The sequence below is a fragment of the Crinia signifera genome, chromosome 1 (assembly GCF_055691185.1).
Source record: "Crinia signifera chromosome 1, ASM5569118v1, whole genome shotgun sequence".
In the NCBI taxonomy this organism is placed as follows: domain Eukaryota; kingdom Metazoa; phylum Chordata; class Amphibia; order Anura; family Myobatrachidae; genus Crinia; species Crinia signifera.
In genome coordinates this window covers 219,083,630-219,099,936 of record NC_139217.1, presented here as the reverse complement: position 1 = coordinate 219,099,936, position 16,307 = coordinate 219,083,630, and the positions used below count along the sequence as shown (strand labels likewise).

The following is a 16,307-nucleotide window of genomic DNA, read 5'->3' as shown; positions in this document are numbered from 1 at the left end:
TCTTTTTGCTGCTTTTTGCTAGATATTTGAAAAATAAGGGAGGAAAAAAAATCTTTCCCTGTAAAGAACATTGAGACACTTTTTTTCTCCTCTTTGCTCTCTGTATACCGGCCATATGATTGAATGTGGAGTCTCCAGCACACACCGGCAATATGAGCCTAAAGAAAACGCTATAGGAGTGTAAAGACTTACTTATCCGTAAGTCTGGTACGCCAATACTTCGATTATCCACAGCTACCATTATTATTGGGTACAAATTTGTTTATCTCTCCACTTGGTGAAGGACATTCACATCACGGTCAACTTCCACATAAAAGATACCTTTATGCACATTAAGAAATTATTCCAAAGTGTGAGTCCCGGTACGATTTTTGCACATCACTTCCATATCCTCCTGGTAAATAGGAGATTCTCATAGAATATTGGGATATATGCACACCCGTTGTGACGAGACTACACAATGCTTGTTTTCTCTTGCTTTTTATGTATACACTTTGGATGGAGAAATCCTGATTACCACAGCTAATTTAGAAGACACCAAGAAAAGAACCTGCTACGGGCATATACTCCACCTATTTTACCGTGAGTGCGGTACGCCCATCTATCCAGTATTGTCGTCACATATTGTCTTAAAATTTGTTTCACTGAAAAGTAAAAGATACCTTTATATGTGTACCTCCCCCTCATGTTGGGTGAGTGAGGTACGCCCATAGGAGATCTATCCATTCTTTTTCATTTATTTGTCACAAGGGGTGATAGTAAACAGAGTTACACATTGCTGTTCATTTTTATGTTATACACACCATCTGTAGTTAAAGAGGAAAATATAGAAAAAAAGAGATCAGCAGAAAAAGTACACGCTACAGTACGTGCACATGCAATGCTATTCACACTGTGAGTAGGGTACGCTCATCTATATTTTTCTACTATACTCAACTGGTAGAATCTTGATTATATTTCTTTGTCTTTTGACAATTGATTAATTGATTAATTGGGGGTTTCTCCTCTGATTCATTTCCCGAACCATCAGAAATATATGTGGAGAGGATACACAAAAGTGGATAGAGTCATCGAAATATTGACGGTCTGAACAATATCTGGACTGGTTGCGCCTCAGGAAGTTTGGAAATTCCACCTTTTATAATCATATCTAAAAATGTACCTTTTCATATATTAACTGTAGCTTAAATCATATTCAGTCTGCCTATAATTTGAGATGCTGTTCCAAATAAATATTTGTGACGCTGTGTTTAAGTACCCCGTGAACTCCACTGTGGGGTCTCTAATAAATGAGAAAAAACAGTATAGTCTTCATCTTGGATCCTGTAACTAAGGGCATTTCTGCCCATAAACAAAATGGCCAACGGAACCACGCATAAATACATTGAATTCAAATTTGCATCCTCTGAGATTCATCGTGAAGAGGGACCCCACCTGTTCATTCTATGAAAGATTGATGGGGGGGAGGGGGCATTTGGCCATAACATAAACTTATGCACAGCAGAAAAGCTTATAAATACAAGCAACAGAGCTGTGTTGCGAAATCCATAAAAATTGATAACGAGGCTTGGTCTATATAACGCGGCCCACCGGCTCTATTTCTGCAAGCGATGCTGAATAAAGTTTCTGTTCCCCACTCGCATCACATGCGGAGGCCGATTCCAGTGCTGAAACACAAAAGGCGGAAGGACGTATCATAGACGGCCACCACAGTGAGGCTTGGAATACAATGGGTGATAGTATTACCTAAACCGTATCATCATTAAAGGACGGAATACGGATTGGTCAGAATTTGACAAACCCCCACAAATGATTGGCTGAAGGTGCCCTGGGGGACTGAAGCACAGCTGACAGCGCTTAAGATATTTACAAACACTACTTATTTAAACAAATTCTGGGACAGCATCCCACTATCTGATGAAGCCGCTGACACCTTACAGGAGGCGGAGAAACGTGTCATATGACTGTATGCTACCCTCACCATTCCTTCTGGAGCTCCAGAATACGATCCCTGACCTGTCTGCAAAAAGAAAGTACTGTGATATTGCAACCCAGCACTACACTTAATAGTAGCTGGTCAGTCAGCAGCCAGCACAATACTGGGATCCCTCTTTTTTTGTTCTAAACTGTGTCTGGCCAGACAGCGGACATTCAAAAATCTCTTTTTTGGTTCGGTTTTTTCTTTTTCTTTCCCAAAAAACTAAAATTGTCGACGCATGGTCGGCAAAACTTATGAATTTATACTTGGACCTAAATCATCCTAGGAGATTGCATATTAACAAGCTATATTGGCTGTTTTAATCAAAGAACAAACCAGCTATTAACATTATATGTAGGTCTGTTTTTAATATTGTTTAGTATCACTGGCCAGTGAAATATATTTGTTTAATAAATTCTTAAACCTTTTTATTTATACATTGTTTCTAACGCGTGTATCCACTTATATTTCTTTCTTTGTTGCTACACTGGGAATTGCCATCTCCCTCCCGAGCAGCCTGAATCCTATATGCAAGGGAGATATCTTCTAGACTAGTTCTGTTTTAATTTCTCCTCTGCGTATATTAGTATATATTAACTTACCACCATTAGTGGATTCAATAGCAATTTTGGATTGACAGAGAAAAGCGCCGGTTTCCACCTTCTTACTTTGAATACTTGGCACACGCCATGATACAGTACACTGAACATAATCTCAGTGTGCAGGTGACCATCCTTTCAGAGCGATAGCAGTTTGTCCCCGTACACAAATGCTGCCAGGAGTTTATTTTGATCACTGCCCAGGCTGGCAACATTACCAGCGTAAGTAACCTGGGTGGGGGGTGGTACAGTGTCTAGGGCAGTTATTCTATCCTCAGTCCTCAAGTAGCCCCAACAGTTCACATTTTCCAGGTCACCACACTCCACTTATGGATCTTTTAAAATTTGTCGGTGATTAATGAGTACACCTGTGCACCTGATGGGTGCCCTGAAAAACGTGTAGTTGATACGTCCCATCCAAGAAATAAGGGAGCCCACCTGCTTATATCTTTAATGGTTTGCAAAAGAAAACATAGCCTTGTACAATTGGTCTAATGATTTATTAATTTGAGAGTCTATGGTGTGCACGGTCCATTGAATATTTAGGCCAGTGGTTCCCAAACTGTGCGCCTAGGCTCCCTGGGGTGCCTCGGAGCACTTGCAGGGGTGCCTCACATTGTTGGTCCAGAACCAATTCAAATTATTTATGGTCAATGTAATAGGCAAAATCAGTGCTTGTGGCTTCCAATTATATAGTATGTGGAATAACAGAAGTGAATAATTTTCTTCACCATATAACTGGACCTTAGGATAACATTTAAGCACAACTTCAATTATTTTTTTTATTTTTGGTAACAAACTTTTGGCCTAGGGGTGCCCTGAAAAATATTCTGATACTCTAGGGGGTACTTGTGGAGTATCACGGCTCCCACGATGGCCATCGCACATGAAAAAATCACATCGAATCGCATGCGATCGGATGCGTTTTTTAACAGAAAAGCATCCAAATGCATTGAAATTAGTATCAAACATGTTTAATGGCCCCCAAATGTCATTTTTGAGGCTGTACCACCCCCACTACCTTGCGCTCGCCACGCTTCGGGCTCGGTGGCTCGCTGCGCTCGCCACACTATCTATTCTCAACTCCACGCCGACGTGGATAGTGGGGGTATGAAAAGGTCGTAGGACGCGTACCGCCGCCCCTCGCGGGCTCGCTGTGCTCGCCACGCTTCAGGTTCGCGTTGATAAAGGGTGGTACAACCTCAAAAATTACATTTGGGGGCCATTGAACATGTTTGATACTAATTTCAATGCATTTGGATGCTTTTCTGTTAAAAAAAACGCATCCGATCGCATGCGATTTTGTAAAAAAAACGGTAAAAACTGCAAAAATCGCATCCCATCGCATGCCTCTATATAAATGACATGCGATGGGAGCCGTGATAATCCACAAGTACCCTCTAGGGTGCCGTGATTCAAAAAAGTTTGGGAACCACTGATTTAGGCATTCAAAGTTAAGCTCCTAAAACCTCTGTGTGTCAAGGTGCCCACACACTGTACAATTATTGTATGCAATTTGGACTAGATTGCATTGCATCACATTGCAAAACATATGTTATGCGATACAATCTAGTCCAAATTGCATACAATAATTGTACTGTGTATCTGCACCTTCAGGGAAAAGGTGCAGTGCTAGGGCTTCAGACTTGATACTGTTGACCTCCTGACCAAAACATTTACCATAGGCCAACAATTCTGATTTACCCAATTCTACACCATTTAAATTATATGTAGCACATTGGTTGTACCACCGGAGATGCATAACCTTACATTTGTCCATATTGAACCACAATTTGCATTTTTTTGCCCACTCATCTACAGTAGTTTATTTAAATCCTTTTGTGACATAGAGTCATTATTATCCGTACTAATTACCCAACACAGTTTTGTGTCATCCACAAAGATAAACATAAATTAAAATGCCTACTGGCTAATGCAAGAAGCTTAGCAGGTAAAATCGGGGAACTTGAAACTGTGGTCACTAGGGACGATTATGACATTATTGGTATTACAGAAAAATGGTGTAACGAGTCGCACAATTGGGCATTATGCATGGAGGGATATACACTCTACAGAAAAGACAGGGAAAATAGAAAGGGGGGTGTGCCTATATGTAAATAATAACTTAACATCGTGTGAGAAAGAAATGAGCACAGGCACAGAAGAAGACTACACGGAGGCCGTGTGGGCAGAGATAACCGACAATAACAAAAAACCTAATAACAGAAATTTAATAGGGGTGTGCTCAACGGCATAGCTACGTTTTGGGCGCCCCCCGCCGTTAGGGGGGGCACCCCCCCCCCCCGCCAAGCACCCCTAACCTGCCCCGCCGCCGCCCATTCAAACCCCCCCAGCCTTACCTATCGCGCTGGTCCCGGCGGCTCCGTTCTTCTGCTGAGGACCACCACAAAATGGCCGCCCCCATACAGCAGACAGTTTCAGAGAACTGTGTGCTATATGGGGGCGGCCATTTTGTGGTGGTCCTCAGCAGAAGAACGGAGCCGCCGGGACCAGCGCGATAGGTAAGTCTGCGGGGGATTGGGGGGGTTAACTATAGCACCGCAGCCCCCGGCGCCCCCACATGCACAGCGCCCCCCCCCCCGGCGGTGGCGGGGGCTGCGGTGCTATAGTTACGCCGCTGGGTGTGCTATAGACCACTGAACATAAACGAAGGAGACAAGGCTCTTCTTTTAAACCAAATCAAACAATCATAAATCAGGGTCAGGTATTAATTATGGGTGATTTTAATTTACCTGATATTGATTGGAAAAACGAAACATGTAAAACAGCAAGAAGCAGTGGGTTCCTAAGCTTACTTAAAGACCAGTTTATCACACACAGTAGAAGCTGCAACTCGTAATAAGGCATTATTGGATTTGGTTTTAACAAATAACATAGATTTAGTTTCAACACAAAAGTAATTGAACACCTAGGGAACAGTGATGACAATATGGTTTCACTGGAAATCAACTTCAGTAAATTACATCCTAAAGGATCGACAAAAATACTAAACTTCAGAAAAGCTAACTTCGAATTATTCAGAGAAGCCCTAAAGAGAATTGTGTGGGAAACAGTTTTTGAGGGGATAAATGCTGAGGAAATGTGGGATACTCTAAAAAATATACTCGAATCATTAACTATTAAATACATTCCTAAAGTCACTAAGGGTAAATTCAATAAAAAAAAGCCACCATGGTTGGACAAAAAAGTTAGGTCAGCAATAAACAATAAAACAAGAGCATTTAAATTCAATAAAAATAACTTAAATGAGGAGACGTTCACCAAATACAAAGAATCAAAAAAAATTTGCAAAGGGGCAATCAAAGTAGCTAAAAGATATTATGAAGAGCACATAGCCACTGAAAGTAAAACTAACCCCAAGAAGTTTTTCAAATACATAAATAGTAAACGTATAATTAAGGACAACATAGGCCCACTAACAGATATCAATGGAAAAAGTTTTACGGAGGACAAGGGAAAAGCAGAACTGTTAAATCAGTTCTTCTCATCAGTGTTTACTAAGGGAGAGCAGACTGTGGAATGCACACATACCACAAATGGGATGAACAAGCCGGACCTCAATATTGAATTCTCTACTGAGGAAATAATATTGAGGCTCAGCAAAATCAAAACAAATAAATCACCTGGGCCAGATGGGATTCATCCTAGGGTACTAATGGAATTAAGGGAGGAATTAGCTTCCTCTCTACATCTTTGATAATTCACTATCATCAGGAAAGGTACCAAAAGACTGGAGAATAGCAGAGGTAGTGTCATTATTCAAAAAAGAGAAAAAAGGAGGATCCCGCTAATTACAGACCTGTTAGTTTAACATCAATAGTGGGTAAACTATTTGAAGGATTTTTAAGAGATGGTATCCAGGAATATTTAGACCTTCATAGTTTACTCAGTAATAACCAGCATGGGTTCGTGAAAAATCGTTCATGCCAAACTAATCTACTTTCTATGAAGAGGTTAGCAAAAACCTTGATAATGGAAACACTGTAGATGTGATTTTCCTAGATTTTGCTAAAGCCTTCAACACAGTACCACACAAGCGGTTGATAAATAAAATGGAGGACATGGGATTAGGGGCAAATATCTGTAGATGGGTAGGGAACTGGCTGTGTAATAGAGAACAAAGAGTGAACAGAGCCGTATCTAATATGATACCAGTACTAAGTGGAGTGCCACAGGGTTCGGTTCTTGGGCCCATTTTATTTAACATTTTTATTAACGATATTGGGATGGGGTTACTCAGCAATGTATCCATCTTTGCGGACGATACAAAACTGAGCAGAGTTATTAAATCATCAGAAGATGTCACCACGCTTCAAAATGATCTTGACAATCTAGATGAGTGGGCAAAAAAGTGGAAGATGAGGTTCAATGTGAACAAATGCAAGGTCATGCACCTCGGGAGACCTAACCAGTGTGCTAGTTATAACCTAAGTGGGGATGAATTGGGTAAATCAGTACTCGAAAAGGATCTAGGAGTCCAAATAGACAACTAACTGGGGTGTAGTGCTCAATGTAATATAGCAACAAAAATTCTCTCATGTATTAAAAGGGGCATGGAAACTAGGGACTCAAAAGTAATTATGCCTCTCTACAAATCATTGGTTAGACCGCACCTCGAATACGCAGTGCAGTTCTGGGCCCCGCACTATAAAAAGGACATCATAGAATTAGAAAAAATCCAAAGAAGAGTAACAAAGCTTTTTAGGGGAATGGAGAATTTAAGCTATGAGAATTTGGGACTTTTTACACTAGAGAAAAGACGTTTAAGGGGGGATATGCTCAACATGTATAAATATATTAGGGGCCAATATAAGGAACTGTTAAACACCCTTTTTTCTACTAGAAAGGAATCTAGTGTTGCACCCCGCCGTCCGGGCTGCAATACACCTGGACGGACGGCGGATGCGGCACAGAGTGACGTGGCCGGGGACGTTGCCGGGCAGCGTCCCAGGCCTCACTCTGAGACGGAGCATCGGGACGTTGCCAGGCAACGTCCCCGAGCTTCCGCCCGGCGGCCGCAAACGTGCGCGCCTGAAGTTAGTCAGGCAGCGCGAAACTCAAATAAATAGCTGGCGTCTACTGGGCACAGACGCCGGTTATAGCTTTTGCTTCTCTAAGCATACTGCTTTTGCCTCCCGGTCCCCGTGGTCCTCTGGTCCCCGGTCTTAGGCTGGAGTATTCAGCTCCAGTCATCTTGGTGTTCCCAGCCAGTATCTGGAAGTTCCAGCTGAGTCCATTCCCAGCCTGTATCCGGAAGTTCTTGCGGTGTCCATTCCCAGCTTGCTTCTGGAGTTACCAGCTGTGTCCATCCTCAGCCTGCGAGCCTGCATCGGACCCACAGTCTCCATCTTCCGTGGGTCAAGTAAGTTCTCCAGTGGAGCCCTGGTCTTCCTTTCTCCTGGTCCGCTGGCCCTCCGTGGCTTCGCCCCTCCGTGGGCTTGTTGTTTGTGTCCACTCTTGTCATTTTTTCCCCTATGTTCTTTCCAGGATAAATTCTCTTGTCCCTTGTATTCCAGTAGATTTCTATTTATGCAGGAGATTCTCCCTTTATCCGGATTCCTGCCTTGGGGAGTCACTGTCCCTGTGGTGTGTCTTGCTGGGAACTCCCCTCTACCAGCTAGTGTCTGCGACTAGGTCGCTCTCCCGTCTTGGCCAGGTGCCGGCAGTTAGGGGCCGTTTACCAGCTAGGTCCAGTAGTCAGCTTGTCCTCTTGGGTTACCCAGTGGCGATCGCTTTCCCCTTGTCTCTACCTAAGACCTAGCTGCATCGGGGTCGGAGCGGGCCTAACTCGCTCCTTCGGACGCGGCGGCCACAGGCGAAGCCTAGCTCTGCAGGGGTTTGCCATCTGCCTCGGGGACTCAACAGAGTAAGTGTAGGATCCGCTGTGGCCGTCCTAACCGGCGGTCCCGGCTACGGGCTCACGCCTGATCTCCTTGTCTCCAGTAACCAGCCGTTATCTCCAGCGTCCAGGCAAGGGCATCATAACATCTAAGATGTGAGGGCACGAGTTTAGATTAAAAGAAAAAATATTTTGCTCATCTATAAGAAAAAATTTCTTTACCGTCAGAGCAGTCAAACTTTGGAACTCTCTTCCTGGAGAAGTGGTAATTCCCTCCTCTATATCATTTATGAATAAGTTAAATAGAAGAGGCCCCAGCAACGATCCCTATGTTACCCACTTAATACTGGTACCCACCTGGAAAATTCTCCAGGCAGGAGCACTGGTGAGGTAAAGAGGTAGGGTGAGGAAGGAGGGCCCTACTCATAAGTGTAAACAGACTAAAAGGAGGTGGGTGGATGAACGAAAAACAATAGGATAAGTAGGAACGGATGGGAACGGATAGGATGAGCAAAAGCGGTTAGGAGGAGGAGGGATAGGCTAGTCGGAAGAAGTGGGTTTTGAGGGAGCGCTTGAAGGAGGTAAGGGAATCAGAAAGCCTGATGGGAGGTTGTTCCAGTGCAGGGGGGCAGCGCGAGAGAAGTCTTGGACACGGGAGTGGGAGGAGGAGGTGATTAGGTGAGAGGTCAGTCGGCGGTGGAGCGAAGAGGACGGAAGGGAGTGTGGATAGAAATCAGTGAAGAGAGGTAAGGAGCGATAGAGGAGGAGAGAGCCTTGTAGGTGGTGGTGAGGAGTTTAAAGAGAACTCAGAAAGGAAAGGGGAGCCAGTGAAGAGATAGACAGAGGGGGGAGGCGGAGGTAGAGCGGCGGGTTAGGAAGATGAGCCTAGCAGCAGCGTTAAGAAGGGTTTGGAGAGGGGCGAGGCGGGCGAGAGGTAGCCCAGAGAGAAGGATGTTGCAGTAGTCAAGGCGAAAGATGACAAGAGAGTGAATGAGAATTTTGGTTGCGTTAGTGGAGAAGAATGGTCTGATGCGTTGAGATGTTGCGGAGGTGAAAGCGGCAAGACTGTGAGAGAGCACAAATGTGGGGGGTGAAAGAGAGGGAGGAGTTAATGATGACACCGAGTCAGTGCGTTTGGTCGGACGAGGTGATCTCGGTTTCACCAATGCTAATGGAAATAGTAGGAGAAAAAGGAATGTTCTGGGAATGGAAGATTAGAAGTTCAGTTTTAGCCATGTTTAGTTTCAGGAAACGATGGGTCATCCAGGCTGAGATGGCCGTGAGGCATTCGGAGACCTTGGACAGGAGTGATGGGGATAGGTCAGGGGAGGAAAGATAGATTAGGGTATCAGCGTAAAGGTGGTAATGGAAGCCATAGGAGCTGATGAGGGTGCCCAGAGATGTGGTGTAGAGGGAGAAGAGGAGAGGGCCAAGGACTGACCCTTGGGGAACACCGACTGGCTGCGGGGTAGTAGGAGAGGAGGAGCTCGGAGTGGAGATGGAGAAGGAGCGATCAGAGAGGTATGAGGTGAACCAGGAGAAGACCGTGCCAGTGATTCCAAAGGAGCGGAGGGTGTTGAGCAGGAGAGGGTGGTCAACAGTGTCAAAGGCAGCCGATAGATCAAGCTGGATGAGGATAGAGAAGAGGCCTTTGGATTTAGCCGATAGTAGATCGTTAGTGACTTTGGTCAGGGCAGTTTCAGTGGAATGTAAAGGGCGGAACCCGGATTGGAGGGGGTCTAGAATGGAGTTAGCAGTAAGGTGGCTTAGGAGACGATTATAGGCCAGACATTCTAGGAGCTTGGAGGCAAAAGGGAGGAGGGAGATGGGCCTGTAGTTGGATGGAGAGTTGGGGTCCAGATTAGTTTTTTTGAAAATTGGGGAGACAAGAGCATGTTTAAAGGAGGAGGGGAAGATCCCACAGGATAGGGAAAGATTAAAGAGGTGAGCCAGGTGAGAGAACACCGGCGGACTGAGACGACGGATAAGATTGGTGGGGATAGGATCGAGCGGGCAGGTGGAGGGAGAAGCGGATTGAAGGATAGAATGGACTTCAGCGGCAGTGTTGGGGTAAAATGAGGACAGGGGTGGGAAGGAGGGGAGTGGAGATGTAGGAGGGGAGGAGGGAGAGGGTGAGGTCATGGCAGCAGTGATGGCAGTCCTGAGAGAGGAGATTTTGGATGAAAAGTAGGTAGCAAAATCAGCGGGTACGATGGAGGACGGAAGAGCAAGGAGTTGAAGGTGGCGAAGATCCGGCGGGGGTTGGATGATTGGGAAAGGATGAGGGACTTAAAGTAGTATTCCTTGGCCAGAGCAAGAGCAGAGCTGAAGGTGGAAATAATGAATTTGAAATGGAGATAATCCGCGAGGGAGCGTGATTTCTTCCAGAAGCGCTCAGCAGTGCAAGAGCACGTTTTAAGGAATCGGGTGATAGAGAGTGCCACGGTAGGGGGTGGGAGCATCGAAGGGTGATAGAGGAGGGAAAGCAAGCAGAGTCCAATGCCGAAGATAGGGTGTCGTTATAGAGGGAGGCGGCGAGGTTCGGGCATGACATGGCGGCGATTGGGGCGAGAAGAGGACACAGCGTGTCTGAGAAGGCATCAATATCAAGTGTGTTGACGTTATGCCGTGAGACAAAGCACTTGGGATGGGGGGTGGGAGAGGGTGAAGCAGTGAGGGAGAAGGAGATGAGGTGATGGTCAGAAAGAGGAAAAGCCGAGATAGTGTAGTCAGTAAGAGAACTAGAGCGGGAGAAGACGAGATCGAGAGAGTGTCCTTGGATGTGGGTGGGAGAGGGGTACTTGTGTATTATCAAGACGCCAGCGAAATTGGACGCAAATCGCATGCTATTCCATCATTGCACACCCCCGATTTCCATCGTAGTGCATCGCATCACATGCAATATAGCGGCATGCGATGCGATTTTTAATTGTACAAGCACCCTGATGTGTGCTTACAATGTTAAATGCACCCCCATTGTCAATGCCACGCTTCTGGCTCGGTGCGTTCGCCACACTGTCTAAAATCAACTCCACGCCGACGTGGATAGTGGGGGTATGAAAAGGTTGGAGGACACGTACCACCGCCCCTCACGGGCTCGCTGCGCTCGCCACACTTCGGGTTGGCGTTGATAGGGCGGGTGGCGTTGACAATGGGGGTGCATTTAACATTGTAAGCACCCATCAGGGTGCTTGTATAATTAAAAACCGAATCGCATCGCATGCCACTTGCTGGCATGCAATGCTAATGCGATATTTAATTGTACAATCTGGCATTTTCCCGAAAATTGCATCGCATACCATCGCATATGTTATGCCATGGTATGCGATGTGCACCGTGATAGGAAACAAGTACCTGGGGGTGTGCAAGGATGGAATAGCATGCAAATCGGCAGGAAATGGCCAAAAATCGGACGCAAATCGGCCGCTAAATCGCTTCGCGGATCGAATCGGGCGATAAATCGTATGTGATATCGTATGCGATTTACATTAAATCGGGCACCCTGATAATACACAAGTACTGGGAGATGTAGTCCACTGAGATAGGCCAAGAGAGGAGCAGAGAGAGAGGAGTTTGGAGGTGCCAGGATCAGCGGGGTTATCCAAGGGGATATTAAAGTCACCAAGAATGACAGAAGGTATGTCAGAGGAGAGGAAGTGTGGAAGCCAGGCGGCGAAGTTGTCAAGAAATTGGGAGATAGGGCCAGGGAGACGGTAGATTGCAGCGACACGGAGATGGTAGGGGTAGTATAGACGGATGGAATGAGACTCAAACGAGGAGAAGAGGAGAGAGGATTCAGGGTGAATGACACTGTAGGTGCAGGAGGCTGAGAGGAGAAAAACCACACTTCCACCTTGGCGACCGTCAGGCCTGGGGGTGTGAGAGAAAGAGAGGCCACCGTGGGAGAGAGCAGCTGGAGAGACAGAATCAGAGGTGGAGAGACAGGTCTCAGTGATACCAAGGAGGTGGAATGTGCTAGAGATGAATAGGTCATGGATGGCAGGGAGTTTGTTGCAGATGGATCTGGTGGTAGGTTGTGTATTTGTGGAGAAGGTTTTTGGGATTGCAGAAGCGAGGGGGGTCCTTGGGAGGGTGGGGAGCGAGGGGTCAGGATAGGTATGAGATGGGAGGAGCGGTAGGAGAAAGTGAAGATTAACAGCCATGGGGACCAGAGGTGAGAGGGTAGATTAGTGAAAGCAGACAGAGAGCAGGGATTTGGGAAGACAGACAGCGTCTGTAATAGATTGCGAGGATATGGTAAATAACAGAGTGAGATAGCTTGGGATATGAAAGAGGAGAGAAGGTAACAGTCAAGGAACAGCTGTCAGAGAGGAGACAAGTGGGTAAAATCAGGTTAATTGAGTAATCCAATTAAGCATGAAACTACAAAAAGCGAGAGGATGAAAAGAACATAGAAGGTCAGAAGTGAGGCGAATGTGAGCAGGCGTGAAGAGGGAAACAGAGTGCAATAAATGTATGGCAAAGATAAGAGAAAATAACAGTGAATGAGTCAAATGAAATACAATGTTGAATAAAATATAGATAAAATGAATTAAATGTCAAAATATAAGCAACAGGTTGCAATAAGATAAAAAAAGATGCATAACCATAAAATAGAATATGAATATTTAGACTTTTGTGTGCAAACTCACCTTTTCTGTATTCTAAGTCACCAGCTTCTGTTTCAAACTCACAAGTCACTTAAGTATTCAAGCTTCACTTTAGTCTGCACGCTTCTCTCTCAATGAGCAAACCTTTGCAAATAATTTAATGTTGGTATTGAATAGTAAGATTAATCTTTCTGGGTTTTGGGTTCACCACATTAACAGATTTCAATAAATCATATGAAATCGGTCTCCGTGCATAATCTTTTTAAAATAAGCCCCCAAATGTGGGGACAATAAGCCAGTTAAAGTCTTTATAATAAGATGTTAGGAAGCCATTGGGGCCTTGTGATTTAGATGTTTTTTGCGTTTGCAAAGCCTTGTCTATTTCATCAGAAATAAGGGCGTTTAACATAGAAACAGTAGAACTTGGCAATTTAGGACAATTACAAGATTCCAAATAGGCTTGAATAACTGAATTAGGTGGATTAGGGACTGATCCTGTGTCATGCCCAAAAGGGAGTTTTTGTTTTGTGTATCATTCTTAAACCTAACATGTCTAGAACTTTCTTGCCTTTATTTCTACTGTCTCACTTTCCTAAGTAATTTCCTTACCATATATGTTTGGGTGTGGTATAACACACCAACAGTTGGGGTTCCGACAGTCATTAGCCTGATGTTGGAATCCTGACTGCATAGAAGGGGGAGTGCAACTAATCCCTTGCGGGCACAGTGGCTTGCTGTGCTCGCCACCTATTTTATTCTCCCTCTATGGGGGCCGTGGACCCCCACGAGGGAGCAGTCAGGAATCCGACGTTGGGGTAATGACTATCGGAATCCCGACTGTCGGTGAGTCATCCGGCACCCATATGTTTTTGTTGTTAATGATTTCCTCTCTCCTGTCCCTCAAGTGTGTCAGTGTCATCTTTTGACTCTTCCCTATTCTTCTCCCACCACATTCATTCTATCCGCAAATTCTGATGCATTCAACATCTACAGAACAGGAACCTTTCCCAAATCTTATTCATGCCCTTGTCAGGTCCTGCCTAAACTTCTGACCCCTTATTGCTTTCTGGTCATCTTCTGTCCCTTTTCAGTCTACACTATCCTCAGTGCTAATGCTCCTCTTCCTATCTTCTTGTTCTGCTTCCACATTTTGTCTTTTCCAATCCTGTCTGTCCTTCCTCCCAAGGCACTGGGTCATTGAATTCTACCGTTAGTCACCAGGTTAGCTCAATGTTTCCTTGTACTTACTTTACTTTCATACTACTGTAGTATTCCTTGTATGGTGCAATAAACGCTTGATGGTGGTGGTGATGATGATGGTAATTAAAAAAAAAGTAAAGGTCACTGACATTAAGCAGTAAAGCCCCGTACATGGGGCAATTTCAGCCAATATCGCCAGGTACATGGCGATACCATGTACATGCCCCTCAAGTGTACGGGGCATTGATTGCTAGGAGTGCACTCCCGCGACCAGCCCAGTACAGGTCGCTGGTCAGAGGAGCATTCTCCTGGGAACAGCGGCTTTCTTCTACAGTTTTTATCAGTGACCATCGCAATTTTTTGCTGAGCGATATTAAGTAAAAATCGCTCAGCAACCAAAATACTCCGTGTGTGCGGAGCTTAAGTTTGCAGACCAGGCCAATTTTTTTTTGTGTCAGTGGTCTTTCAGCCACTTTCTTATTTATCTAAATATATGTGCTGTTTTTTTTTTTTTCAGAAATATTTAACATTTGTGTTGCTAATACTTTTTTATTATTATTTTAGGCATATTTTATGCTCGGGAAAGGTTGTCTGTTTTGTTTGATTTTGTGCGCCAGCAAATGCAGAATGACTGGCTTCCATACGAACTCCTTGCTCCTTGTGGACAGAAGTTAGAAGATGACCAGATGGTATTCAGTGACTGTGGTTTGGTGAGTAATAGTGTTCAGGACTACCTGGCATTATTTATTGCAGTGATCATGACTTGTACAGTACTTCTATAACTGATTGGTATAATCTCTAATGATTTAAACATGAGGTTCCCAAACTATTTTGAATCACGGCACCCCTTAGTATCAGATTTTTTTAAGGCACCCCTTGGGCAAAACTTTATCATTGATAAAATAAGAAAAAAAAAATTAAATTTAGTAAATTGTGTTTATAATTTATCTTTAGTTTCACCCGTTTGTCCATATATGCCTATTACATTTGTCATAAATATTTTTTCATGGGCATGGACCACCAATCCAGGGCACCCCTGCAAGTTCCCTAAGGTACCCCAGTGTGCCATGGCACACAGTTTGATAACCACTGGAATCTATTAATTTACTGTAATTAAACAAAAATCAGTAAGGCCATAGTGTCGTTTGGATTGGAAAAGAATGAAGCATGAAAATTGTTAACTTGAATTATAACTTAAAAAATCCAATCTTTTCATTGCGAGTCTATCAAATGAATATTTGAAAGCAGAGCATGGTACAGTCATCATAATAAAAAAAAAAAATAACCATTGCTTGCTGTAAACAATAAACTGTTAAATAAATAAGGTGAACAATATGTTAAAAATGATAGTATTTAATACTAAAAATAACTTATTAGTGAGCACAGGTAAATTGGTACCACAGTAGTAGTGGTAAAATCTGTCAACTAAAAGTTCTGTAGATTTGGTGTACTCCAAGTAATGGAGTAAGACCTCATTCCATATGTCCATCAGTGTTTATTGATAGTCAGGTGTTATGGTTTTCGCCTGGGCTCTGGGTGATACGACAGCTGGCAGGAGGAAAAAGGTCAGGCGTGAGCCCGCAGCTGGGACCGCTGTTTAGAACGGCCACAGCGAAACCTACACTGACTCTGTTGAGTCCCCCGGGCAGATGGAATACCCCTGCAAGTGCTAGGCTTTGCCTGTAGCCGCCGCATTCGACAGAGCCAGTTAGGCCGGCTCTGACCCCGATGCAGCCAGGTGTTAGGTAATGACAAGGTGTGAGCAATCGCCAGGGGGTAGCTCAAAAGGATGATCTGGCTAAAGGACCTAGCTGGAAAAAGACCCCTGACTACCGGCACCAGGCCAAGGACGGGAGTTGCGACCCAGTCGCAGACACAAGAGATACAATAGGGAATCTCGGAACAGGGGCACACCAAGACAAGTGATTCCCCAAAACCGGTTGCAGATGGAAAGGGAAACACCCCTGCCTGATGGAAGCTAGGGCGACAGACAATAACAAAACAGGAGGAACAGCTGGAAAAATGACACAAAGGAATAACGATGGACCCACAGCGGGGAA

At 44.6% G+C, this 16,307-nt stretch overlaps 1 protein-coding gene across 2 annotated transcripts in view; it reads left to right on the top strand.

Moving 5' to 3' along the window:
• The window catches only part of UBXN6 (UBX domain protein 6), a 237,888-nt gene that overhangs the window by 210,881 nt on the left and 10,700 nt on the right, over positions 1-16,307 (top strand). For both annotated transcript variants that reach the window (XM_083179278.1, XM_083179277.1), the window contains one exon: positions 14,812-14,957. In XM_083179278.1, the coding sequence (XP_083035404.1) occupies positions 14,812-14,957 (146 nt within the window). The remainder of the gene's footprint in view (positions 1-14,811; positions 14,958-16,307) is intronic.